The sequence below is a fragment of the Nomia melanderi genome, chromosome 8 (genome assembly GCF_051020985.1).
Source record: "Nomia melanderi isolate GNS246 chromosome 8, iyNomMela1, whole genome shotgun sequence".
Taxonomy (NCBI): domain Eukaryota; kingdom Metazoa; phylum Arthropoda; class Insecta; order Hymenoptera; family Halictidae; genus Nomia; species Nomia melanderi.
The window spans coordinates 6,876,012-6,903,447 of NC_135006.1; the positions used below are offsets into that span (position 1 = coordinate 6,876,012).

At 39.3% G+C, this 27,436-nt stretch overlaps 1 protein-coding gene across 12 annotated transcripts in view; it reads left to right on the forward strand.

Moving 5' to 3' along the window:
* The window catches only part of LOC116426634 (uncharacterized), a 651,129-nt gene that overhangs the window by 369,065 nt on the left and 254,628 nt on the right, over positions 1-27,436 (forward strand). For all 12 annotated transcript variants that reach the window (XM_076369924.1, XM_076369923.1, XM_031975851.2 and 9 more), the window contains one exon: positions 2,748-3,006. In XM_076369924.1, the coding sequence (XP_076226039.1) occupies positions 2,748-3,006 (259 nt within the window). The remainder of the gene's footprint in view (positions 1-2,747; positions 3,007-27,436) is intronic.

Here is a 27,436-nt window from a genome sequence, read left to right on the forward strand (position 1 = left end):
TATTTCACATTTTTAGCAATTGAATTTACCTATTGAGAAAACTACCCATTGAATTTTTTTCCAATATTTTCAAACGCTACTCTTTAAATGTTATTTCATTGAAAATTCATAGAACTTATAAAACGAGAAATTTATATTATAATTTTTCTCGTACTCAATATTTTCACTAAAGTTAAAAATTCCTCGATTATTTATAACTGCTACTAACAGATCCTAAATAACGCAACTACGAAAACCAACTGCGAACGAAATAGTAACCGCGTCGGTGTCGATCTTGCAAAGTTAAATCGGACTCATCGGGGGTAAGTTTCCAATTTGACTTTCATCGGGGTAAGTTCGAAGTCCTGCGGTTCCAGCAGACAGGTCAGACGATTACGGTAATGGATTTCCGGAGAATTTCTCGCTACTTGCCGGCATGTTGCGAGACATCGATACGAGGTATCGATAGACCAGACCGCGAGTTCGGTCAAGGGCGAAAATCCTGTCCAGATAAATCTAAGGTGCTCCCAGGGCGCCTGAAGGAGGGCCGATAAACATGCCGGCGACTCTCACGAGTTAGCTTCCCCTCGCCGGCGCTTTTTACGGGACATTTTTACCGCTTGCGTATATTTTACGGTTGCTTCTTGCATTTTACCTGGCACCCTTCCGTTCGACACCCTTTTACTCGCAGCTGTTTCCACGCGAATGAACTCATCGCGTCAAATTCATACAGTGATTCTTTTCACCTTGAAAGCGAAAGTAATGGCGGAGTTAACATTGCAGTCAGTGATTGTTAACACTGAAACTACCGAGTAGTCAAATTAACCTTTTGGAATTTATCTACAGAAACTGTAAGAGTACATCTATTGAGATTTCTATTAATTTACAGTTATGTTTGTGTATTACTAAGCCAATTTCTTTGGTAATTTCTCAGAGAATTAGGTTATATTTTTAATAATTATGAAGGAGTAATCAGAAACGAATCATTTTGAGCTGGTAGTATTAGTGTTAACTACTTGCTCTATGATTTATTTGTGAACTGTGATCCATCTAACTACTTTGTTATTAATAGTTTATTGAAAGTAAGACAAACTTCCAGTCTTATTTTATGTTAACGGGTGCTCTGAAGTATAATAATTGATAACAGACGAATAATATGTAATGTGCCTTCAAACAGATTGAATAATGTTTATATTTGTTAAATTTTATTTGAAATCCTCACGACGAGACTGGCACGATATTGTATGGCAAGGGGTTAAGGTGTGTCTCCGTGTTTTTGTTAGAGTATTAACTCTTTGGTTTACGATTCCTTGGTTCACTACGTTCATAAGAATTTATTCGTTTTAATTTTGGTGCAGAACAAAGTCTATTTTTGCCGTAGACGTGCACTTACTGTAATATTGAGTTTTGAACAATGTGAATTGGATAAGGTTTACGTTTATTAGATTTGATATAAAAGCTACACTTCGAGTTTAATTTGATATAGAGCCAAGAATTGAAAATGGTACTTTTTTAAGAAATTGAAATTAATTATTTGATTATTATAGAAGAAAGATAAGTTAAATCTTTGAATGGAAATTATAAATTTAAGGTTTACGTAATAAATTCTGATATCCGTGCCGAGTGGTTTACGTATTTGTGTCGGAACCGTGATCACATTTCTGCAGAAGTTTTCAAGAACGGTTTCATAAAAGGCGATTGTAAATAATGTGAAAAAGCAAATGAGGTCACTATGATTTAACAATGCATCGTAACACGTATATTTACGAGTAAATAAAATATTGTAAAAGGCAAGGCACAGCGAAACAAAATTTATGCCTAACGTAAACCTTGTATCATTGGTTACTCCAATCTGGTCCATTAAATGGACTCGTATATTATACGTATAAAAAGCCGTTTCGCAATTTACGAATTGATATATAAACACACCCATTGAATAAAGAACGCATATTTCTTTGCTTCCCTTCTTATAGCTGAAGGGAACGATGGTTCTCTATTTTAACACCGGGTATTATCGTTTTTAGGGAAGCCATCATGGCCGATGCGTTCGATGGCGAATCGTGCGCCGGTACATCGAAATCCTTTTTCGACGCGATTCAGCAAATATTGACGTTCGCGAATGGAAATTTGCATAGATGGTGAAATTGGCAAAATATTTCTGCGCGTAAAAGAACGTTCGATGGCTATATGTAGCGCAGACGAACGAATGGAAGCCCGATGGCGAGCCTCGCGATAAACGTAACCGTGTATCTCGGTAGAATATGGCCGCCATTCGGAGGACAACTATATAACTGTTCGAAGCTTTCGAACTGCGTTATAATATTTAATAGAAATAAATAGTAAGGAACTTCGATAAAATCGTGTATCAATACTTTTCAAAAATTTACTTAAAAACGACAAACCTATCTTCCTATTCATAAAATAACAACAGTTGAAACGTTTGAAAATTTGACAGTGAAAATCAATTAAAAATATAATTATCCTATAATTGAGCAAATTTCACATAGATAAACATTTCATTTTTGAAATATTCCTTTTCGAGTTACAGTTTTCTACGAAATTAAATAGAAGTACAAATGACCTAGTAAAACTTAACCTAACATAAGATCATTAACGTGAAAAAATGGAAAATATGGAAGAAACACTGTAACTTGTAGATGTGCATAGAAACGACCCTTTCTATACTGCAGTATCGAAGTTAATTCTTCGACAGTCAAGCGGAGACTTTCGTGGCAGCTTATTCTTAACACAAATTGGTCGTTTTTCAGGGTCCGGTCGGGGAAGTGGGCGGCGTCAGGCTGCCGCTGCAGTCATTACATGGGTACGGATCTGTGTTCATGTACTCTGCGTCGACGAGTCCCGGGGGTGGAGGTGGTCAGGGTGGCGGAGGCGGAGGTGAAGTCACCCTCCGCCTCCGCGAACCCGAGGACATTCCCGAAGAAGTTCTTGCACGCTTGGAGGACACCGCCACCCTCTCCATCTCCCTTCAAGGTGATGCTGTTCTGAGGCTAGGAGCTGCTGGCACAGGTAAGTTTAACCATAGCGCTCTTTTTTTCCTTTCGCATCACCGCGGCATTAAAATTTAACCCTTCGCGGTACGAACTTCTTCGTTTTTGACTCTGGCACTTGGGTTAGCGTTATTTGATTGAATTACGATACAACCTCAAGTTTTTCTTGAAAATGAAAATGTTAATGTAATTTTATAGACGTATTGTTATGTAATTATGGAAGATCTTGTTGCAAAGAAAGAATGTTTGATGCTTTACCAGACGGGTCAAAATATTCCATTCCTAATTTCTTCTTTTTACAATTATTAAAAAGATAACAGATGTTTTTCTGAGGAATTATTAAAGAAATTGATTTAGCAATATACAAACCGAATTACTTTAAAACGTTTTGTTTAGTTTGTAAAGATTTCGAAGATTATTTTAATGTACGAGAACTATACCTCGACATAGGACGGTGAAGGCTTAACTATTTGCGAAATGAAATGTTATTGAGCGTATTGATAATTAAAGTGATATGTAATTAGTTCTTATCATTATTACATAACGTATATGCAAATTAACATTCTCGGAAAGGCGTGCAGGGTGAGACTGTGTGTATGATAGAATTTGTTAGGAATAAAACACCAACATAGAAAAAGTAATTCTACATTCAGTTTTCGTGAAAATCGATTTGGTATACCCGTTGGCACATGAAAAGTCAATACGTGTACCGCTATAAACGAGAATTTTGAATTCATGTAATTTATATCCAAATACGAAGCGAACATGATATACTGCTGGGTAGACGTAACATTTAAATTTTGATATCGGAGATGAGAAATTCGATTCACAAGCTCTAATTCCAGTTAAACTCTTTGATGCCCACTGCATAACACTTACGAACGAAATTCAATACGCTATTTGAGGTTCTCATTCATTATGGTATATACAAATTTTCCGCAAAATGCACATTAATGATCATAACGACTGGAATAAGTCATCAGAAAGTCATAATTCTAAAAAGCAAAAGAAATGAATAATTTAAAAATTTTCGCTCGAGATATATGAAAGCAAGATACTATCAATACCAATCAATTTTAAAATTCTTATATATTATAAGAAATTAATAATTAAAATTGATTAATATCTTCAATGTGTAATTAATGTCATTCTATGAAATTTAATTCCCGTTATTAGTAATTCAGAATCAGCAATTATTCACGGAACAAATTGAACAAAGAATTTTTTTGCCCAATCCATTGCGGTACATTAAAGTAAGTTACACGGTTGACGATTCCTGGGTCACGAAGCCGCAACGACGATAAATAATTGGCTTATACGCCGCATAAATTCCGTCGGGGTCACAGCCTCCGCGAAACTTACTCCAGAATTTATTATAATGGGGATTGTCCCCTCGTATTTTTGGGATCGCAATTAATTTTCAGGTTTTCGAAGTGTGCTCGCGTGGCTCCCGTTAGATTAGCCGGCACGTGTGTGGTCTAATGCAGAATTATTTTACTAAAATACGCTGATCCCCGTCCCGCATTATCGCTAATACTTCTATGGCAAGCATTTTTCGCTGATAAGCCGATCGTTTATTGCGCTTTATCGAGGGTTGGGGTCACGTTGTGCGTGAGCTTAGAAAATTATATTAGCATTACCTTGCTGAATAATGGACCTATTTTGGTAAAAACGTGATATTTATGGCTAACGACAAACAATGGTTCTAACAAAAATACTCTTAGATTTGAGTATTACATATTGAGAATACAGTAACATGCATTATATAGAAAAATGATAAACCGGTAAAGATTCTGTGATTCTTTATGTGAAAAATGTAATTCTATTCCTTAAGAAAGATAATGAATGCTAGGAATTGATTCATCGATTATTTTGTAAATATTTGTATGAAAGCTTTGAGAAATTCTTGTCTGTTGAAATTTAGTTTGAAATGAAAGGGAAAGTGTACTTGGAATTAGTGAATAGTTTTACGCAATTATTTCCTGCAATGGGAATAGCATTTCGAAACTACAAAATGAAAACAGAAAGATTCCGTACTCTTTAGGTATTCAAAAATCATAAAATGGATATAGTTATGATCTAACTATGATAAAGAGTTAACAAAACGCAACAAAATATCATGAAAATAAAAAGGTAGTTTTCAAAATGCAAGTAAGCAGTGTAATTATCGATAGATACAAAAACTATCAAATTATGCCAACCGATTCAAGTTAGATTACCTTAAACCCCCTATTCTCTATAATCTCGCGATCTCCAACATCCAGCATAAGGTACATTCTTCATACAATCTCAAAAGAGAAGAAGATATTGAAAAAATTAATTCCTTTTCCTCCTGAAACCAGAATATTTTCTCAATCCCCACTTGAAAAAAAAACAAAAAGTCCACGCCCGCACTTCCGTTTTATTCGCGGAAACAAACGCGGGAGCACACTCTCCAGGAGCTCAAAGCGACGCGGCGCGGCGGCGGCTGTTGAATCTCGCGAACGGTCGGAGATAACCGTTATAAAATGGTAAATCCATACCCGCGCGATTCCTCCTCGGTCGGGCGTTTACCAAGCGTCGCTCTTCCTCCCTTTCTTTCTTTTTTTCACTCGTTCGCCGGGCCGACGGAGCAGATTACCGTGGAAGTTTTGACGCGAGACGGCGCACAAAAGAATCAAAGCGGCCGGGGATAGAGGAGGCCTGAAAAGCCGCTCGGATCGGGGTCGCGTTTGAAGTAGCATTTCCTTGGCGCAAACGACCCTCTTAATCAATTGCCGGCTCCTTTATCGCGGCGCTCGCCGGAGAGAGAAAGAAAGAGTCCGCCGCCCACGCCGCGGCAGCCTCGCCGGAAGTGTAAAGCCCCCGGTAACAAGCCGCAACTTCGATAAATCTCGCTGTCTTCCTCTCTCATTCCCTGGCCGCCTTCTTTTCCAGCCAACCGACCACGCGCATTACCCTTTTTACGCGGCCCGAGAAGAAAGACGGACGAGCGGTGCGCGTCGAATCGATCACGCTTGAAACGACCTGGAATGCGAGATGACCCCAGAAACCTCCTCGAGCCTGTGGGCCGCAGCCGTGCCTCCGAAGGAAAACTTATGAAAATCCGGGATTTATCACGGCCTGCGCGAGACCCGGCCCCTGGGTCCTGACAAATTGTCCGGAAGTTAACGTTCGATCGTTCCTGAATCCTCTTTTCGGCAAGTTCTGTTCAACGCTCGCGGCGGACCAGACGGCCTTCCCCGGGACTCATCGAAATCCTAATCCCTTTCCCAGTTCCCGATGACCTTGGATAGGTAGTTGGACGGTTTTAGGGAAGTTTGTGATTGGATGCGGTTTGTTGTAAAATGAAGATTGGGGTGTGTTTGTTAACGGCGAATTCAGTGGGGGTGGCGCTGCTTTTGAACGAACGGATCTTGGAGTTAATTAAATGGACTTGGTTGAGTGCGAATTCTGAGTTTGGTTTGGTGGAGGGGGATTAGTTTGTTTATTAGGAAAGTTAAACTTTTCTGTTAAGTGGATTTTTTATTTAGGTTAGGTTTAGGATCTGGTGTTCAGATGTCATGGGAGGGGTAATGTAACAAGATGAGTAGAAAGAAGTAGATGTTGATAACTTACAGAGTTTAATATTAGTAAATGAATATATTAATCATTTTAATATTACTTTAATCTCATTTCACATTAATGTTATATCAGATTACATTATAGAGTTAATCAAATGATGTGATCAGTGATTTATGATTATTCGCGAAGCACAGGCACAAAGAGAAAGTAATTCATCGTTTTTCAAAGTGGCGAAGCAATATTTCCGTAATATTTTATGTCTCAAACCGGAAAATCTAGGCATGGCAGATTGTTCCACGACCATTACTATGGAAAGCGTGACGCGTTTCGTGCGGTATGTCCGGCTGTCCAAATCGAAACTTTCTCGGCTATCTGAAAATCAATGGCCGCCGCATTTATCCTGCAATAATCATACATTTATGTAAACTCACCGGAAGTATCCTGAAAACAACGTAAAATCATTGCGTCGTGGTCGCGACACGGTGCGCGGATTACGCGTCTCGAATTAATTTCATTAACGTTTGAACAGCAAGGTAAATATTGAAATATATTTCAATCAGAAACAGACCATAATTACGGGAATTCATTAATCGCACATTACTTTAAACATTTATAACGCGTTCCGAAAATAATTGATTGTTATTGGTGCAGCGATAATTACGTGATGGTTTGATTTAAAATGTTATTCGTTGCTGGACATCATGGTGCATTACGATTATTGATGATTAATGATTCTTTTGCGGTGAGATCTCAGATATTCAAATACTTCCTCAAAGGAAATGTATTTTAATGACGTCAGGATTGTCCAACTTGATAGTTGATTCCTAAATGCACGGGTTATAGAATAAGGATTGCGTGTATATTAAATTGAACACTGTTATTTTTATATAAATCAATTTATATGTTTGAAATAATTCACTTTAATAATATAAATGTATTTTTTTGCAAACTTACAAGGAGACTTCGGTAAGTCAAAAATTCCAATCTTTTTCAACCTTTTAGTTCGTACAAATTTTCAATTATTTCAGAATTGGTTTGTAGATGTGTATGCATACTTACATTTTTATAGCACTATAAAACCATTTCATACTTTCACCTATACAAATTACCAAAACTAACATAAGAAAGAATAAAATTCTATTCAAATATTCATTTCACTCCTTCCCCAAGATCTTCAAAATCTACAAAAATATCCAGTCCATCAATTAAATATTCAATTCTTTTAACTTCTACTGTATTCTCCAAAATATACAAAAAACAATCAATAAACCTGAACTAATTCTTAAGCTTTCCTCGTCAATACTTCAAAGCCCAAATAATTCCGAATTAAACAACCAAAGCGACGAATCGTCCTTCAAAAAGCAGATCGAACGATCTCTCCGTCTTCTGGTTCGCCTTAACACTAAAACTACTGAGCAATTAAATTGACTTTTCAAGATTCCTCTACAGAAACTCCAAGAGCACATCTATTGAGATTTCAATTGATTTACAATTCAGTTTGCATATCAAATTCTTTAATCATTTCTCAAAGAAACATGTATCAAAGTTTCAATAATTACAAAAAGAAGAAATTATAAATGGGTAATTCTGACCCGTCCGGTAGTTTCAGTGTTAAAAACGCTTGGCGTTGTTCTGAAAACATTCCCGACGTCCGCGAAACTATCCTGAACCCAGAGACAAACACGCGGAGACGCTCGGCAAACGCGTGTAACTCCGTCCGTTGCGCGGTAATGCCATAAACTGGGAAAGAATGAAACTAGGTGCAATAAAGGGCGGCCGGGAATACTCGTCGCGCGGGGCAATAAGTCTGAAATATGCCGGCGTTTTATTCTCGCCGCGCGAATACCTGCGAGTGGTAGCGGCAACGGTAGCAGCAACAGCGCCAGCTGAAAAAGGGAGCGAGCAACGCGTGTGGGATCCGTTGGTTGCGAAGAGGAAAACGACGTCGGTGGTGGGAGGAGGGGGATGAAAACTGTGGATTTCGCATCGGAAAAAAATGTCTGTGGTGCGCGCGGTTTACATGGCGAGTACACCGGGGCAGTGCACGCGAACAATTCTCGCGGAGCATGCGCCACGCGAGCGCGAACGGGGAGAAAGAGAAAGGAACCGGCTGCGAAGGGTTCGGAAGGGTGGCGGACACAAAAAGATGAAGGGCGAAATGGCGCGCGGGGGTGGCAGTGCACACGGGAGACTGGCAAGTTTTGCGGGCAGAGCAATTCTCGTTATAACTTTGGACCTGCGGAAACTTAAACTGCTGCCCGCCGAACACGCGGATGCTCCAGCTGTTTTCCTGCTGCGGACAATCGTTTCTACGCGAACGGCCTTTTCGCATGAGCGGCGTAGGTGAGAACCGGCTTTTCTGCGGTTCCCGTTTTCAAGAGTGGCGCGTTGAACTGGTACGCGTTGGTAATTAGAAATATGAGTTGGGGTATTGGAGTTTGTAATAACATATTGTTTTGTAAGAATGTAGTAGTTAGGTATTCTTATGCTCTTTTAATTGGAAATTGGAACATAGGATTGTAAAGAAGTAATCAGAAGGCAGAAGAAATTTAATACTATTATTACGGAGCAGTTAAATTGACTTTTTGCAATTCCTCTGTAGAAACTCCAAGAATGCATCTAGTGAGACTTTAATTGATTTACAATTCAGCTTGACTATCGCTAAATCAATTTCATTAATAATTTCTCAGAGAAACAGCTGTTACCTTTTTAATAATTGCAAAAAGGAGAAATCATGAGTTAATTTGATCCGTCTGAAATTTTTAGTGTTAATAAAATTAGTTTGAAAGAATTCTGGCAACGCGATTAAAATTAAACGAGTTCTCTTTCCTACATATTTCTCACATAAACCACATTCTCCTTCTCACTTATTCCTCTGACTCCTTCATCCAAATTCATCCCACCATTCACCATCAGCTATAAACGTTCACGCGGTACCCTTTGCAAACCCTCAAAAACACAAAATCCCATAAACATCTGCAATTACCAGCATGCACTAAAAATACGCGTATCGAATCGATAAAACGTGTAGTCCGTATTACGCAGCCGGAAGGGTCGGCATTAAAAGATCGAGAGCGGCGCGATCGTAATTCGCCGGGGCTTATCTGAAATTTGGAGGCCATTGCTTGGCGCGGCGTCACCCTGCCTCCTTATCTCGGCGAGATAACGGTTAATAGGTCGGCCCGCGGGACCGGCGTTCACTTTTTCTTCGAGCTGCGATCGCTGATCGAATCTTAATCCCGTGTGCGCGCACGTAGCAACTTGGGGGTGAGTTCGGCACGCTCGCGGAATCCGACGGAGCCGGCCGTTATCCGCGTGTCACGTATTTAAGAGGGACCTAAGGGACACGTAGCAGCCGGCCTTTTGTTCGCAGATACAGAGTTTCGACTTGTAGGGCAGGCGGACTGTTCGTGGCGAGTCGCACGTGCCGCGCTGCACCGTCTTCTGGCGGCTATCAGCGCCGCAGGAAATCGTCCGAACGATCCAGCCTCGAAGATTCAACGCATCGGACCCCTCGGTGTCGCCTGAACACGCGAGAACATACCCCCGGCTTCGTTAAAGCTATTCAATGCTCGCGCGATCCCGTTCCCGCTGATTCGTCCCTGAACTCCTTGCTACCGGGTAGTCTTCTTTCACGTCGCGCCATTCGTACGCGATCTGTCGCCGACAGAGTCACGTTCCATCCTGCTGTCTAGGCGCGTGACGCTCGTTTAGACTCCAACGTCTGAAGGTTCTGGGTCCTGAGCCCCTAATGGAGCCGCTTCTCGCGTGGAATTCGAGAATTTCGACTTGTGCTGTGGATGGGGTGATCTGCGAATTAACGCTGCTTCGAGGGAATTGGAAGTTTCCTTCTGTGGGATCTTTTAGGGTGGAGTGTGAGTATGGATTGGTTGTAGGGGAAATCTGTTGGAGAATGTGATCTTGATGCTTTGGTTTGTAATATTGGGAAGATTTTGAATTTGGATTAAGGAAGTTGGATATTAGTGATTCTTATGTAATGATGGAGACGAGTATTATTCATTTTTGTGTAAAAAGTAACTTACAAGGGAAGATATCGTACCCGCAAATTTAAAAGATTGCAGAACTTCGTGTGTAACTAGAATAAATCAAGCCTAATACATTGCAATTCTTTTTCATGCCGAATTTCAGTTTGAAGGGGTGGTTTCATCTAGTGGAGGATAATATTACTTTCCGAACTTTATGAAACGAAAGAATTTCTTATTTTCTATTTCCTGTGGTAACTAGGAGTAATGAACAATAAAGGAATACGTCAGTTCTATATAACATCACTGACGTTTAACACATTTTCGAACTCACTTTTTCAAATGAAATCACTTTGAAGTAATCTCACCAAGGAATTATTTTGTGCGCTCGTGCACGGTTATTACAGCTGTGCCGCGCGCATTTAGTAATTAATTTATTATTGCGCTATCAAGTTAAATCTCTGAGGATTTCCATTCAGGTGTTCCAGGCAAAGTGCGGAGGGTAAACACGACACTAAAACCAGCTGCTCACTACGACGGTCATAAATAATTCAAACGCATCAGCGGCGGTCTCGCATCACGCGAATTAAAGGCGATTTCTATGGCCCTCGAAACGGACTAGTAAATTCACCGTTTCCCGATACCTACGGGCCCGCTTGTTCGATCGATTTGCTCATGCAGCCGCCATGTACACGGCTCGACCCCAGCCGCGCTACGTCGAAAATAATAAAGGGCCTTCGATAGCTTTTAGCGCGAATCGTTCAGTTTCAGGTCAACCGGATAAAAGATCAAAGAATGAACGACCTATCGGTGACGGCAAAACACCTCTTCCTGGCCTGTGTGTCTCGTTCCGATTGCGTTTTTTTCTCGTCTCGTCGATTCGAAATCGCCCCTTTTTGAATGAATTTCGGCGCACCTATTCTGTGTCTCTAACGAGCATGCTGGTGAAAGGAATGCGAGTCTAATTGATCAGTTTTCATCTGTTCTCATCTTTTTTTCCATGCCGATGTGTTGTTTATCGATACGGTTACACGTAATCAATCAAAACTATAGTGATACGCCCGACGAAAGGCTCTAGCATTCTTGTTAGTGACAACAAATTTGATACTGTCACGGTCTGAAAGGTTGTTATAGAGATTTTCGGGTATAAGCTAATGGGAAAGTTATAAATAAAATAAAATTTGGAATAAAACTTTCTTATAAGATACAACTCTCGAAAAGCTCGAAATTATTAATTATGTAATGTACAGTATATTTTAGATTGTATGAAGCAAGATGTGAAGTAATATTGAAAATGTTGAGAATATTGCGTTACATTTGTGATAATACGCGCAAGGAAAGTTCAGCTGGTGTCCTTGCGTTGATTTTCATTAACGGATTATCGGTGAAAGTAGGTCAAATTTTACCCGCATTCCGGTTTTATCAGAAGTAGATTGCGAATCTTTATGCACGCGTATTGCATAAAATCTTTCGAATAAATTTACATTGAATAAAAATTAATTTTTTTCGTTGTGGGTTTCGTTGTCACAGTACTAACAAAAAGCTCTTTTAAATTTCAATAGGATATCGGTTTTTAGAGGTGGTTTGGTGGTCCTCTGGACTGACTAATCTCAGCTTTTTTGTAAATGGTACCTAGCCTAGTCTTATGGTGTGATCCTACTCTGAACCCGAAATAGTCTCCCCCAACAGTACTAGGCTACCAAGTTTTCGGCGCTTTAACAGCCCATCAGACCGAGCAATTCTCACTTTTCTTTCCATGTCATCTTTTTCAATGTTATTAGTCACCTGAAGACATCCTGATAAGACCTTAACGCTAGAATCTTGTTACTACTAAGCTAATAAGTTCTCATATCTTTAACAAACTCCAAAATCAACTGAACAATCTTCCCTTTCCATACCACGGTATTTGAACACTTTATTCTAGATGTGTCCTGAATCACCCATGATCTTCCCTTCTTTTTGTTTCAATTTAGCTACAGTGGCACTATCCTCGACGCTATATCTCTATATTTGACGCAGTCTGCATATCATAAATGTTTTAGCACTGTGATTTGTGACTCATAGAATTCTCCTCTGTACAATTCCGTTAGATTAGACTATAATGTGCACAGCTATTGATGACAAAGGAAGAATTAAGCTGCTTCAGCGGCGTGTCGTTCAAAAAGATGATATACACGAATGCCACTATAGTAGTGTATAGTGGCTAAAATGTTAAGTCTAAAGAGCTAATCTTCATCCTTGATGCTATGGATAATAGAAGTAAAAAGAACTTGTTCACGTGTACCCTTCTAAAACTCGCTGATACCAATGAATTCCTTTCTGGAAGCGGGTTTGTTACAAGTTAGATCTTTTTGCGGAGAATACAAAAAGATCGCCAGGAGGGCTGCAGACAGTTAAGGAGTTCAAAGATTCCCTCGTCTAAAGATCACGAACGACAAACAGTGGGAGGTGATCAGTTAACGAATGAAAAGTTGTGCAAGTTCCGGCGTAATACGATTTCGCGAGCAAACAATGCCGGCCGTTTCTGTTTCTAAGTCCGCCGTGCCCAGAGCGGCGGGCCAGTCTTCGAGATTTATCGGGCAATAAATCGCAACTCACCGGGAACGAGTTTACATGAAATTAAACCCTGGTGTATTCAAGTAGAATGCACGGTGTTCGACCATTGTTCGTGAGTCGCCAGTCCGAAATGGTCCCGGTCCGATCGTGGACCGTGCCTCGCGCGTGGTCGCTGCGGTTTCACGCGGCCACTACAACGCGTAAAAGGCCACTTTCGTCATGAATAAATCTAGAAACGGGTGATTTGCACACGCGCCCCTAGATCTCATTTGCCAGGGTTTAGGCTGGCGCTAGACGCTGTTGGTATTCCTTTGGCGCGTCTATTCCTTACTCGATTGCACATTCTATTCGTATAGAATAGATATAGCAGCTTCGCGGTTGGAAACTTTTATTTTTAGATATTTCTAACCGATTTTCCTAGAGAATTATAAAGCAAAGTGTAATTTGTTAGATTAATTTATATAAGAGTTTAATTACAGCTTAGTCTGCAATTTAGTTTAGTGCGTTATATATGGGATGGCAAGATTAAATTATCTTGATAACATCTAGCTAACTACATGAGAATAGCTTGATAACCTACAAAATTTGGCTTCTGTTGGGTCTTTAAATAAAATAGTTTTAGGTATTGAAGCAATGTCTTTTTTGCTATTGTTTGGTGTCACTAAATACTTTTTAAGAATTATTATCTCTTTTCTTCTATGGTGTGATAGCATCTGCTGTCTAAACAAATGTGTCACGCATTATTTGATTTCTTTTTGTGGATGACGCCAGCTAATATTAAACTCGTTACATTCTTCGCATGCCTGATCCCGAATAATGCTCACTGCTTGATTTAAATGCATAAAGATTGGGACTGTGTTAAAAAATAACCACTTGTACAAAATAATTAATTACTTCTGAACCACCCAAGTATATTTTACATTCCGTTAACTATGTAACACTGTATCTACTGATAGACAATTTATTAAGTTTTAGTTTCTGTAAATCATGCCTATTCTCTACCGACAAGGTATCATTTACAAAAGTTTGTATCATTCTGACTCACACCTAAAATGTTACTAAAGATAACAGTTTCTATCCATTAGACAAAAAAATAAAAATCAACGTTATTTATGAACTAAAGTGCTCCTATAAAAAAAAATGTTCTAAAATTCCTCATAATATCTTCATCTCCCAACGTAACGGAAAACAATTAAGAATTTCAGCCGGTTTACGCGAGATCATACAGGGTGATTCCCAAGACAATGCGTGTAGGCGGACAGCACGAAATGAAAAATATATAATCGTGTGGAACAGGTTTGGCCTAAGGGTTCAGCAAGAAAGGGAAGCCTGACGTGAAATTAGCTTGAAACATTTTTCTGGGCATCACGTCGTAAATTAAAGTTTATACACACGGCTGAATCCGTGTTCTTCCCCTGCGCCGTCCTACCGCCCCTACACTTCGATCTGTTTCACATCACACTGGAGCAAATTCTTTCCCTTTTCCTCCCCTTTCGCCCTCATTCTCTTTCTCTTACTACCTCTCTCTTTCTTCTCTCGTCCCTCTCAAATTCCAGCGAGCAGCCAACAGATTAATCCGAAAATAACGAGCTGCATGTAAAAAGGACCCTTCCGCTTGCAAACTTTATCCCTTTTCCTTCAATTCCTCCGATCTGACGTCAACGTCCGTCAGTCATTCAAAGGAATCGAATGGTCGCGCAGGCGGGCGTTCTGCGCCGTTAATTACAGTCGAACAAACAATGTCTTTTTTCTGAAATATTGTAGTAAAATTCACACACAAACTGGCTGCTTCTTTTTTTCCGATTTTCGTTGCCGTTTTTATTACGAATTACTGCCGTTACCATAGGAAACACGGAAACGGAGATGATTTTCCGTGCGATTTGATCTATGCTTTCTTACTTTTGCGAGATTTGTTTCGGTTTGATCTCTTTTGGTTGTTAGGTACAGAAAGTTACCGTTTATTACGATGGAAGAAAGCGTTAAATACAAGCTAACACTATTCTACATTTCCTTTATCATAAAAAAACATCTATAGAATACCAACGTCAGACTCTATTTTATAATCAACAAATTTTTATCCCCTTTACATGTAACCAATCAAAACTGTAAAGAAAATACTCAGCAAAGGTGAATTGCCTCTCCCCTTATATAATCTCATTATAAATCAATTTATCCCGCAACAATACATCTCGCCATCATCTTTCATCCAATACAGTTACTCCGACATCCTGTAAGAGTACTCAGAATAGAAAAAGAATAGAAAAAAGAAAAAAAAAGCTATCCCGTTGTTAAGCATCAAAACAAGCGTTGAAACGTCGACCGCATCGGTCACGAATCCGCCTGCCCGCAATGTCCACACAGAATAGTCCATCAAACTACAGTAAACGATTCCAGGTCCGGCGCGGCGTTAAAATCGGCTCCCCTGGTACGCGGGAAACGGTCGCGCGTTGCGTACCCTCGTGTCGCGTAGGACACGACCGGTTTCACTTTGACACAACACGCGAGAGATAGGAACCCGCACGGGCGCGTGTACGTACACACGCGCGCACAGGCTCCGAGCAAAGGCGTGTGAACGATTCCATTGGGAGAGCGGCGGGGGCGAGCGTTTCAACGTCGCTGGCACCCTCGTCCCGTATTTACCGTGCGTCCCGTCTCGCGGGACTAGCTCGGGACTAGTTATAACCCGGGGCGCGCCACTGTAATGGCCGGACCAGTCATTCTTAACCCTCGGGTACTGTGCCGGGTCGATTTGGACCCGCGTTTTCAAGAATGCCGTTGAGCCATGAATGTAGATTGAATAAATTGGAATTTGTTGGTTGACAGGAAATATCTATGTAAAGTATATTTTATGTATATTGAGCATTGCTTTATTCTGTATGGAATGCATAGGTTTATAAAAGTTTTTTTTGTTTATGTTTTTGATAGCAGTTTGCACTTGTTGTCTGAAGCTGATGATACACATATTTGGAAGAAATGTTTCGAATAGTGTTATAAGTTGTTCTGTTGATTAAATATTTGCATTTTATAGAAGTCTTAAATACATAGGATAGAGCACTTTCACCACTGATTGCTCTAACGTTAACACATTGTCAAACAATAGCAAAAATTTCTCGTTCCTCTTGAGAACGCATTACTTTGACTTCTTTACTCTTTTTCTCTAGCTATCTTTCTACTTAAATTACAGAAGATAAAGATTCATTACAATTAAATCACTTTCTACTTCTTTATTGTTTAAAACACCTACGCTTAGCAACAGTTTCAATTTCAAAAGTTTACTACACGTTTGCGAAAAACGGATTGCCCACAATTTGTTAAGAACCACTGCACGGGGCTGTACCCAGGTTTCCTCGTCGCGTAACGTTGCAAGTAGATGGACGTCAACTGCGGGCGCGCACATGTTGTCTGCATGCCTACCGGCTAAAACAGATGAGCCGCGCGCGATACATATTTTCCCTGGTTGCGTCGCGATATTGCCGCGCTACCGATACTCACCTTTGAGGCACATTTGTAGTGGTATCTGTCCGTGAACAGGGCGCACGCGATCCCTGGGATATTGGGTAATGGTGGCGGAGATCGATTCCCGGCCGAAAATCATTCACCGGGTTTACGGCGCCTGTTACGGGTTGCGGTTGATCATGAGACCGTTCAAGCGAGTTTGCGCGCACGCGATTGGCTCGGGGAGCCTCGCCAGATCATCCTTCTTACGAAGGGACGGGCTAACGGTGCCCCAAAAACAACGGGTCGGAAATTTGTCTCCGGACGCGGTTCAGTGTGTTCGTGATTGGAGTCTTGAAAAGTGGGAAGGCTTGGAACCGTATTGAATAATTGCGATTTGAGATTAACCCTTAATTTGTCCGGAAGCATTTTGAGTTTAGTTACTGCATCACATGGAATGTATAGAGGACAAATGGAAATATATAAAGTAATATGTGATATGCACTTAAAGGACTGTGGTAGTATTATATACTTAACGCTGTACATAAGAGTATATTATCAATAACTATGAAAGTAATAACAAGTAATTGGGGGTGGGAAGTTTGTTTGGTTTCATTTCATTTCGGAAATATTGAAGACATAAATGTCGGAAAAAGAAATACTTGTTATGTGTAGAAATTAATAAGGTGAATTTTGAAAATAAATTTATGGTTTTGTAAAAGAAAATTATGCAGCTCTTAGATCTTGCACTTTTAATCCTTTGTACTCTAAAAATTTGTCACTAGAAATATTAAATTTATTTTTATGAGATATAGATGACATTTTTTTTAAACTAACTTAACGTGGAATCTATTCACAAAATAAGGGGAACAATGGTATTTTATTTCCACATTTTACGTATCGTAAATACGAAATTTTACAATTTTGATGCACCAATCGAGTGGTGACTGAGAGACACCTTTGGAGTGCAAAGGGTTAATGATCATAATTGCAGGAATTATCCCGTACGAGTCCTCAATGTTGTAGCATATATCCCGTACATGTCGCAAGATCTGTACAGAGTACTACACGTTCGCTCGCTGATTACGCAAAGTTTCGCCCGAAAAGTCTCGCACTAACGTCTCGCTCAAAAGTCTCGCTCGAACAACACGCACCAAAATATCTCTCTCTACTATCACCCGGCCACGCATTCCCACTCGCTTTTAACGCACACCTCCATTCGCTCTGTCTTTCTCACCCTTGCACCCTTCTCACTCGCATCTTTCGTCCATAGTCAAAATTCACGCAGTCACGTACACGCTTTTCTCACGGCCCAGTCGCTCGGTTCCAGACACTCTTCCTCGTATTCTTTCAGCCACTCAAAATTTTCCAAACGCAGTCACACTCTTTTCCAAACATAGCGGCGCCGGTCCGTCGCAACATAACCTGGTCGCCCGCACGCACGTACAACAAGCAATTCATCCCACATAATAGAAGTAAAAGATTCTGAAATAGGAGAGAAATGTTTCTTATAATGGATTTGCAGTTAATTAAATAAAAAAACACTAATGTTATTTTATCTATACTTATTATTTTCCTATTCTAATTGTTTGTAATTGAACAATTTTGAAATATTATTAATTTCTTGTTTATCAGATATTAACAGAACTGAAAACGATTTCCATATAACGAAAATGTTTGAGACACTGTTCCAGTAACAGTTTCGTAATTACTAGAATCCATTTGCGGCAGGGTCCTTGCTTAGAGACTGTCAACGCTGGGTTGTTTCGCGTAGTTCTGAAACTGAACTGAAATTATTGGGTCGGATATTAATTACATGTAATCCTCGATCTGCTTATTCGGATGATTCGAAACAATATAGACGTTGACTCGTGTGCTCGCGAATCAGATCGAATTGAATTATCGATTTATGACATTAAACAAGTATAATGTATTTTTATTAATGCCATAGGAAGGTTGCCAAATAATTTCCTGAAATAACGTCAATAATGTGAATTCTCGTTTCAACAAAGTACAAGTTCAAAGAATTCTGAATTGCAACAACTCGTTCGACTACGCTTTGATCAGTTTTCATAGGAAGAAACTTTATTTTCCATTGTAGCAATCCTACAATGCTATAATGCATTAAAGATATAGGAGCGCGATGATAATACGTTTCTGCAATTCCTGCCGGATTTTACAACATGTTGTGATAAGCCTCTTTCGTGTTTAATGCACCCCTAAATATTTCTCTAACGATAGAGCATTTCGCACAATACCATGGATTTTATCACTACATCAAACAGAATATACATATATGGATTTCTAGATAGCGGAATTGATTCCATACTAGAAACTTTTCCATCGGGTAAAAGCAATTGAAGAATCCTGGGAAACGCCCAATTGCGCCAGAATCACTTTTGAAAATGTAAAGGCACTTTGTAAGAGTTTTTAATCAATTTTTCAAACGTTTTTCATTTCACTGCGCGCTCTGAGTCAAAGGATAATGAACCTTATTATTCATCCTCTCGAACGAATTCAACTTTAATTTTGACTCGGTCCGCGATTTTCGTTCGTAGAATTCACTGTTCAACGGCACTCGATCCTTCTCGCATAATTGAAAATTCTTTCTTACGCTTTTATTGTAACGATGTTCATGTTTTCGGTAGAATGACAAAATAAAAATGCACTACCCGTAATCAGAGATATTTAATGGTAATGATTTCCTATTTCAATACTGTATACGATTAATTGAATGGTCAATTAAATGCCTTAAATATTTGATGTTTACAATATTACAGAACTATAAATTACGAAAGTGTCTAATGGATATTGCAAATTAAAGTTTTCTTTGAGCAACGTTACTACGCGTAAGAATAATTCTATGATTTCTAAAGATTTCAAATAAAATTTAACAAACATAACGTCCTTCTACGTCTGGATTTACTCTAAACCACACAAAATTACTAACAAGAAGAATACTGTTCTATTTGGACTTAAAGAAATTACATAACATTCATTTACTCCAAACTAGATTCACACTAAACCATACAAAATTAATAACAAGAAAAATAATGTTCCATTTAGACTTAAGAAAAATTGACTTTCGTTCATTTAGACTATAGCAATTATAGGTTCAAAGATAGGTAATTAAAATACACACTTGTGTTGTTGCATCAATCAAAATCAACGTAAACATTTACTAAATAACTTCTATAAAAATTCAGCGCGCGTCAAAATGACGCGTTCCGTGAATCAAGCGTTGAACAGTACTTCCAATCTTCGCTACGAATTTGAAGCGATACTATAAGGTAAGGGGTTAAGAAGGTTCGGTAGCTTGCGGGGATGATTTCCGGATCGGCGTAGCGCCGGCCGGCCGGCCGACCAAGAACTTTCCGCGGCGAATACTTCAGCCGGGGCCCGTAGAGCTAAACTCGTTTCGCGTTACGACGTAATGGACGCATTCAGCTAAAAGCGTGATTTCGCCGGTCAACGGAAAGTTATAGTCCGTAATTGAAGGTACGGTAACAAGAGTTACGGGAAGCGGGTTCAGCCCGGGGAACGTTTACGAAAACTACGGCCGCGTAACTCTCAGCGAAGAGTGCCGTGAAGCAACCAAGCGGCGGGGGTTTAAATTCGAATTAGCCTACAGGCGAGAAATCCCGACCGGCCCCCATGGACAAAGCTACCCACGGTATTAAGCCATTAGACCGTAACGAGAGTTGATTAAGTGTACTACTGGCGTTCTGGGCTGCGGACGACCGAGACGCCAGCCGTGACACGCGAAAAAATAAAAAACTAAGAGCAGATAGGCTGCGTAGAACGCCAGCGAGTCGGGGAAGGGAAATTGAGAAATGGACAGCTGAGGGGCACTCGGATATACCTAACACTAAAACTCGAACCCGCAACAATCGCGGCTCCGATGAAATCGCTGTCGGCGGCGTTCCTTCTCGTTATGGATTTTCTTGCGCCGTTCATTTTTGCGGAGCCCAGCGAATGCGACTCGCGAGGTTTGGGGTCGTTCTATGTTGATGATGATATGTATGAGGTTAAAATTCATGGTTAATCAAAAGAAATATTAGTTTATAATCATGAAATGGAGTATTGAGGTGTTGACAGTGTTTTTGTGAATTATTTGTGTTTTATTTTGATGGATCAGGGTTGTTCAATCTTTTGGAGATATGGTTTATATTAATCTTTTACCTGATATTTACTTGACGTTTAAGTAATATAAATGCCTTTTTAATGTGAGATCTTTTGGGCTTAGCAGTGATCAAGATTAACCCTTTGCACTGGAGAGGCTTGTAATTTCCATTTGATTCAACCCAGCAGAATTATCAAATTTGACATCCAATATGAACATTTACACAATGCATTAATAATGAAACTTTCAAATAGAATAATTCTATTTTTTAATTTATGCATAATTTTCTTTATGTTAGCTTTGAAAACTATTGATATTTCATTAGAAAGTGTTGCATATTTATAGCGAGATAGTTTGTCGAGTACACAAGGTTATGATTCGGGGGCGACATATGCAAAGTTAATGAAGACGGTTCCTCTTGAAGAATTCAGTACAGACGTGTTATATTAACGATCTATTACGCGAATTCACTAATAATATTAATTTGTGTTTTATTCTGCAAAAACGGCACGCTTTTCTTTACATTGGACGCTAATTTTGCTGCAGAACGAGTTCTCGAACGTTTCGCAAGCGTCCATAACACGTTTCATAAATTTTATACAAGTGTCTCCTCAGTGTCGTTCGAGCCGTTGAGCACGGCTGTCTTCTGACGGCGCTGTTATTTGGAGAAAACGAATGAGCGACCTCAAACAAATTGTCCACTCAGGCGCCCGGACAACACGCATCCCTTACTGTCCTCCTTTTGCTGTCCCCGTCGTCCGACGATAAAGGCTTGATCCATGACTCAGAGCTTCTGCTACGGACCTCTAACTCTAATTGCCTCCTACACACCCTGTTAAGTAACTGTCCTCAAGCCTTTTGTTCATTCAGCGGAATTATACAGTACAAAGGGAATTGGAATGAATTGTAGAACAATACTAATTACTAAAATATTCGTTACATAGGGTGTTATTTATATTATTAAATAAAACAGGCAGATCTTAATATATTTTACGAAAAGTTTTCATCTTCAGAGGGAAGGTCGGCGAAAAAATATGAAAAACATGAAAATCTAACGCGATTCAAATTTACGCGAGATCAAAAAATTGCATAAAGGAAGGTTTCGAAATAAGAAGAAAATCTTGAAAACTAGATCACATATAGAGAAACAGAAGAGGTTTCTTATCCAGCAACACTATTCAAACAATTATAAAATTAATCCTACTAAATTTTAATAATCCAGCTTATAACAAAATCTTCTAAAAACAACCGCGACATTGTAAAATACATGATAAAAAATCTATTACACTTTTCTCATCAATGCAAAGCAAATAAACATCCTCCCACAAATTAAACTTCATTTCAATGATCCAAAAAATCCAGAACTCTACGTTCGCGTTTCCCGTTAAAAACAAGCCATCCCTCCGACGATCGAAAAATCGCGGAAGCCCGTCCGATTTTTCGCCGGCGGCGACATCATATTCCAAATAACGGGGCACAGACGCGGGTCACAAAAAATCCGGGTCCAATTCCTCGCGCGGGAACCTGTCATTATGGCGTTGTAAAAACGCAATCCCCGGCTGAACGCAATTTCATCCGTCTCCCGTGCGCGCGATACGCGCACGCCGTGCCGTGACTACTTTCTCTTGACCAACAGCTGCGAGGAATGATGTTTCACCGAGGGTTCCGCGGCGCACACTATACCTACGGACGGAACATTAATTAAATCGGCTGTCTGATGGCCGAGTGTAAGGGCAAGGGGTTCGGGGATGGAGCGGGAACGAGGAAGGGGTGGTTGGAACCGCACGGCATCCCTTTGACAGTAGTCCGCTTCTATCGCAAATTAAAGTCCCGTCCCGAGAGCGGGCGTACGAAAATAATTTCGCGTTATAAGTTCCGCGCGTCGCGGTCCTGTGTGCATGATTTTCATGTTAATCCGTTCGCGAGCATACCGCCGAGAATTATCATTCTTTGACGGATTCCTGCCGCACCGCTCGATACGAATCCGCGGAACGAACCCGAGCGACCGGAGCGTTCTTCCGTGCACTGCGCTTCCAAATGTTCAACAGAATTGTGATTCTTTCTGCTGCGCTTCGGGCGGGGTCTTTGAAATTATTACTTGCTGAATAATTCGGTTCGAGCTGCACGAATGAAATTATTGTGTTTTTGTTTGGTTGCCTTTAAGGGTCGTACTTGCTTTTGTTGTAATATCTTTTAGAATTGTTGCTTGGTGATTTGGTTTTAAACGTAAACGGGTTTTCCGAGATTGAAGTTGCAGGAAAGACTATTGTGTTTGTGTAAGTGTTGCAAAGGAGAATATTTATGTCGTTTGTTTTTATTATATCTTTTAAAATTATTGGTCGTTGAAGAATTTTATTGAAAATGTTAACGAGTTAGTTAAAATCGAAGTTAGGCAAGTTAAATAATTGAAGAGTATTTGTAGGAAAGATTACAAGTGTCAAACATCGGATCTTTTAGGAAGAAGGAAATTTCCTAACATTACGTTAAAGATACTTCATAATGTTACTATCTTTCAATATTAGCTGTATCATGGATGACTACTACTGATGATGACTATTTAAAAAAGAAAATTCCAACGTAAATTGTATGCTACAGGATAATAATAAAGAAAAGAATTTGTTCAGTTCGCAGTGTTTTCCACAAGAACCTTTTCATCGTGATTACAGAAATCATATATGTTAATGATTTAAATCGATTAAAGAGTATCTTATCTGATGAAAAATTAGAGCTTCTGTTTAATAAGAAAGATCGAATGGTCGTGTATTTTTTAATTCAAATATTTGAGAAATCAAGCATCTGACTCTTTTTATCCCTCGCTACTTTACATTCCATTTCCCTTTACATTGGCCACTCGTATTTTCACCCTTGTTAAGCGGACAAGCTCACGGAATGTCGGTTATATTTGGCATGCATGCAGCCATTTCTAAGCATCGTTTTCTATACTACCGATTTATTTTCGGAGACTGTTTCGGCCCACTTCTGCAGTTTACGATCCCACTTTTTCACGAGCATCTCTGAACTATTCGGCGAAGCTCGGGGCGTCCTTACGATCGATTCTGGTTCGCGATGATAAAGCAGAACGAGTTGGAGATACTTAAACCGATGCTGAATTGTATCTAAATATATACAGGTAACTTAAAAGTGTTACGATTGAAAAAAATTTCTGGCGTTTCATTTTTATTTTATTTCATGTTCTAATGAAAGGAAAGTATCACTCAAATGTTATTAGTGACATGATTTCATTACTCACAAACTAAGCCTCAATTAATGCAGGAATGCTTATAATTATAGACAGAATTAAATATATCCTTATTTCCTTATTACCAACTCTTTAGTACCAACAATTCCAAAACATATTTCAATTCTCCATCGCGCCCTTTCTTGATTCTAAATCAAAAACATTACTCCCAAGAAGAAAGCCGTCGCAAACAACACGTAGCCACTTAAGCGCCAATACACTCAACATAACAAGCCAAATTAGTCTGTATCACGACAAAAGCTCAGCGATCTATAAACTTACACCTCGCTGTCACCGAGCCGAGCGGTCTGACAAAGCGGAGTCGCGTCGAGATTCAAGGAGACCCACGACGAGGCGGAGAAACGAAAAGAGAAAAAAAAAGGAAAACGAACGCGCAGGAAACGGGAAAAAGAAAAAAAGAAAAAAAAACAGGGGAAAAAAGGAAACGAATAGGACGGAGGATGCGGGCGATCTCATTTAAATGTACGATACCGCTCGCCTCTTATCGCATTATAGTAAATACGGACTATACTCGTTCTGCCGGAAACGAGGAGAGAACGGCTGCGCCGCTGATTGCAAATTGACTTCGCTACCGAAATAATACCGGTGAGCCCGTTACTTGCGATTCTTATTGCATGAAGTTCGTTACGGTTATTCTTTTTCTCTGTGCGCGCCGCTGTCTCTTCCCCGCCCCACCCCGCGCTGTTTAAACGTACGCGTACATGTGCCGCTCGGCTGTCCCCCGTTTCCGGTATTTCGTATTCTACTCTCTCCTCCTTTTTTTCCCTTTTTGCTCCACCCTTTTTTTCGTACCATTATTTACCTTCCAGTCTCCTTTGTACCGTTTTTTGTCGCGGCCGTTCGTCGAGAGGCTTGTAATCCAATTTATTCCCCCCGCGTCCCCAACCTCGTTTTATCGTGCGTTACTTACCAGCGCTTCAAAGATTTTATCCGTTTCGGTTTACGCTCCCCGAGCCTCTTAATTATCGACTCCTTCCGATTTTTCGCATTCGCTTTATGAATTTCGTGATGACTATTGGGACGAGAGTGGTTCATTTAGAGGATCTTCGTGATCGAACGAACGGAACGCATTCGACTGCTGAGAAATGATTATTTTCATCGTGACGTTATTGTGTATTTTAATTATTCTGGTCTTCAGGTCGGTTCTGGTTGGTCATTTTTATGTTCCCTGGTGAACCGATTCTTGTTGGTATTGCGGGATTCAGATTAGAATGTTGAAATACTCAGTTGGCATATTTCGTTTTGAGGGAGTAGTATTTTCTGACTCAACTTTTCCTTGTTTTAATCAAGGATTTGTACTGTATGTATTTTGTCAGTGATTAATATCGACGAAAATATTATGTAGAAACAGCATTTAGAAACGTATCTGAAACGCAAATATATGAATTTGATATATTTTTATCTTTACACGTAAAAAGTGAAATTCTATAAAAATGATTGTTTGTTTCATTTTTTCAATTATTCATAGAGAAGAATAAGGGTTGCGGACGCGAATCTTTATACAGAACAAATAAAGTAATTACGAGTGGAGTTCCCTTTGTTTAAAGAGCTATCGAAGAATATCGAGACAGGAATTTCCGAAAGCTTTAGAGAGAAAATGTTCCAAAGTTTCAACGTTGTCCGCTCACGCGCGATTTCACAGCGCGCGTAATTTGAATGCGTTTCACGGTCGCGTGGTCTCGAAAATAGACCCTGTGATTTTTGTAAAGCGGTGCTCGACGGCGAACCTTTTACCCTCTTCACCGGCTAAACCGAGTTAACGTGTCTTTTGTGACAAATGTTTGTCTAGCCAGGCCTCTAACATCATACAACTGTTGTTTTATCGATGATGAATTTATTTTACACTCTCCTACGTTTAAAACTAAAATTTGTCCAATTATAATCAATAGTAGATATTGAACTCTATTTTGAAATTGATAAAATACAGGTAGGTGAATATATGGTTTCACTAAATCACTGATTATCAGTCATAGTAACGTAGATGTGATTTATTATCTTTCGCATTATTAATTAAGTATATATTTGGTCATCCCATAAATAACTCGGTTTTTTATATTTCTTTTATTTTTAAAAATAAAGATAAACAAAACTGTTCTTAACCGAAAACATATTCTCCCTCATTATCTATAAATTGTTTATCTATACATTGTAACTACTGAAAGCTTTCTCTATCCCTATTTTTAAAAATAAACGAAATATAAGAAACCGTATTATTTATGGGATGATCCAATAATATTTCTATGCGATAAACTACGATTATTCCAGATTCTTATAAAACTAGATTATTTTTTAATTATCGACATTATATTAATTTCTAAGTAACAAACATGTATCCTTCTGTAAATAAAATAAAAGGTATTTGTGTAGAGTACTATTGCTCAGCGAAGAACGTTACACAAAAGCTATTCCAAATTTAATGAACCCATTTACACAATTAATATCAGAAATAAAAATTTTGCACTGGATGTATTCATTTGAACGAATAAAATTTTTTCTAAATATTCGTTGAAAATTCACTCGGATCTTGTCGGCGAAAAGTATGTTCTATCGTCTCGAGACAGCTGCCTAACGAGCACTGTGTGAAACGAGCGACACGCTACCATGCCGATAAACGCGACGCCTCGCTGCGAAAACGTTTAATCGACAATCACGGCTCGATTGTCGGCCGTCCTATATTACCGCCTTAATTGCGGCACATTAATTATAATAGTATGATTATTGGGTCGTGAGCGTGATTACCCCTGCCCGTCTCATCTGCGGCGATTAGGCTGTCTTTGTGCGGTGCTTGGATCGACCCGGTAACTAAAGTCGGCACCGACAAGGCGACACCATTCGATCATCCTTCAATCCCAATTGGCAACGGGAAAATCTAATAACGCAACGTTTATTCGTAACTTCACTTTTACCCTTTTATTTTACTTTGTAAAAAAAAGAAAGAGAAAATTAATTGATTAATTTTTTAAATTTCTTTTGCAACCGTGTCTTTTTTTCTTATTTAACATCTTTTGGAAACAATTTTTATGGAAGCTTTTATAGTTTTTTTTTCATTCGTTTGAGAATTAAAGTTATGTTTTTTCTTTGTTCTGTCGGTGTTCATTTGTTAAAAGATGTTTAAATTTGATGTTTCGCATGTGTAGTTATTTTTGTAAGTTATAAAATGAAATTTGATTGCATAATTTTATCGGAATTATGTCGTGAATTAAAAATTAAAAAGTGCTAATGTTAGCGCAATTATCCGTGGCACAGATTTTCTTTCCAAAAACGATTTCGCGTGTATTCCAAATTATTATGAAACGTTTACATAGTTTCAGAACTGGGAATTGTTTTTCAACTTTCCATGGAAGCTGTCATGAACTGATTACGTAATTATGTTTTCCTTGTATAATTCAGTAGTTGAGGTTCCCCTCAGGAGATTTTCAAACTTTTAATTCTCCAAATCTGAGCTTAATATTTCCGACGATCTGTATGCAAAAATACAACCTTCCAAAATATCATATTAAAAATAAAAAATTTCAAAATATCAAAAATTAAATTATATGAAGAAAATAAA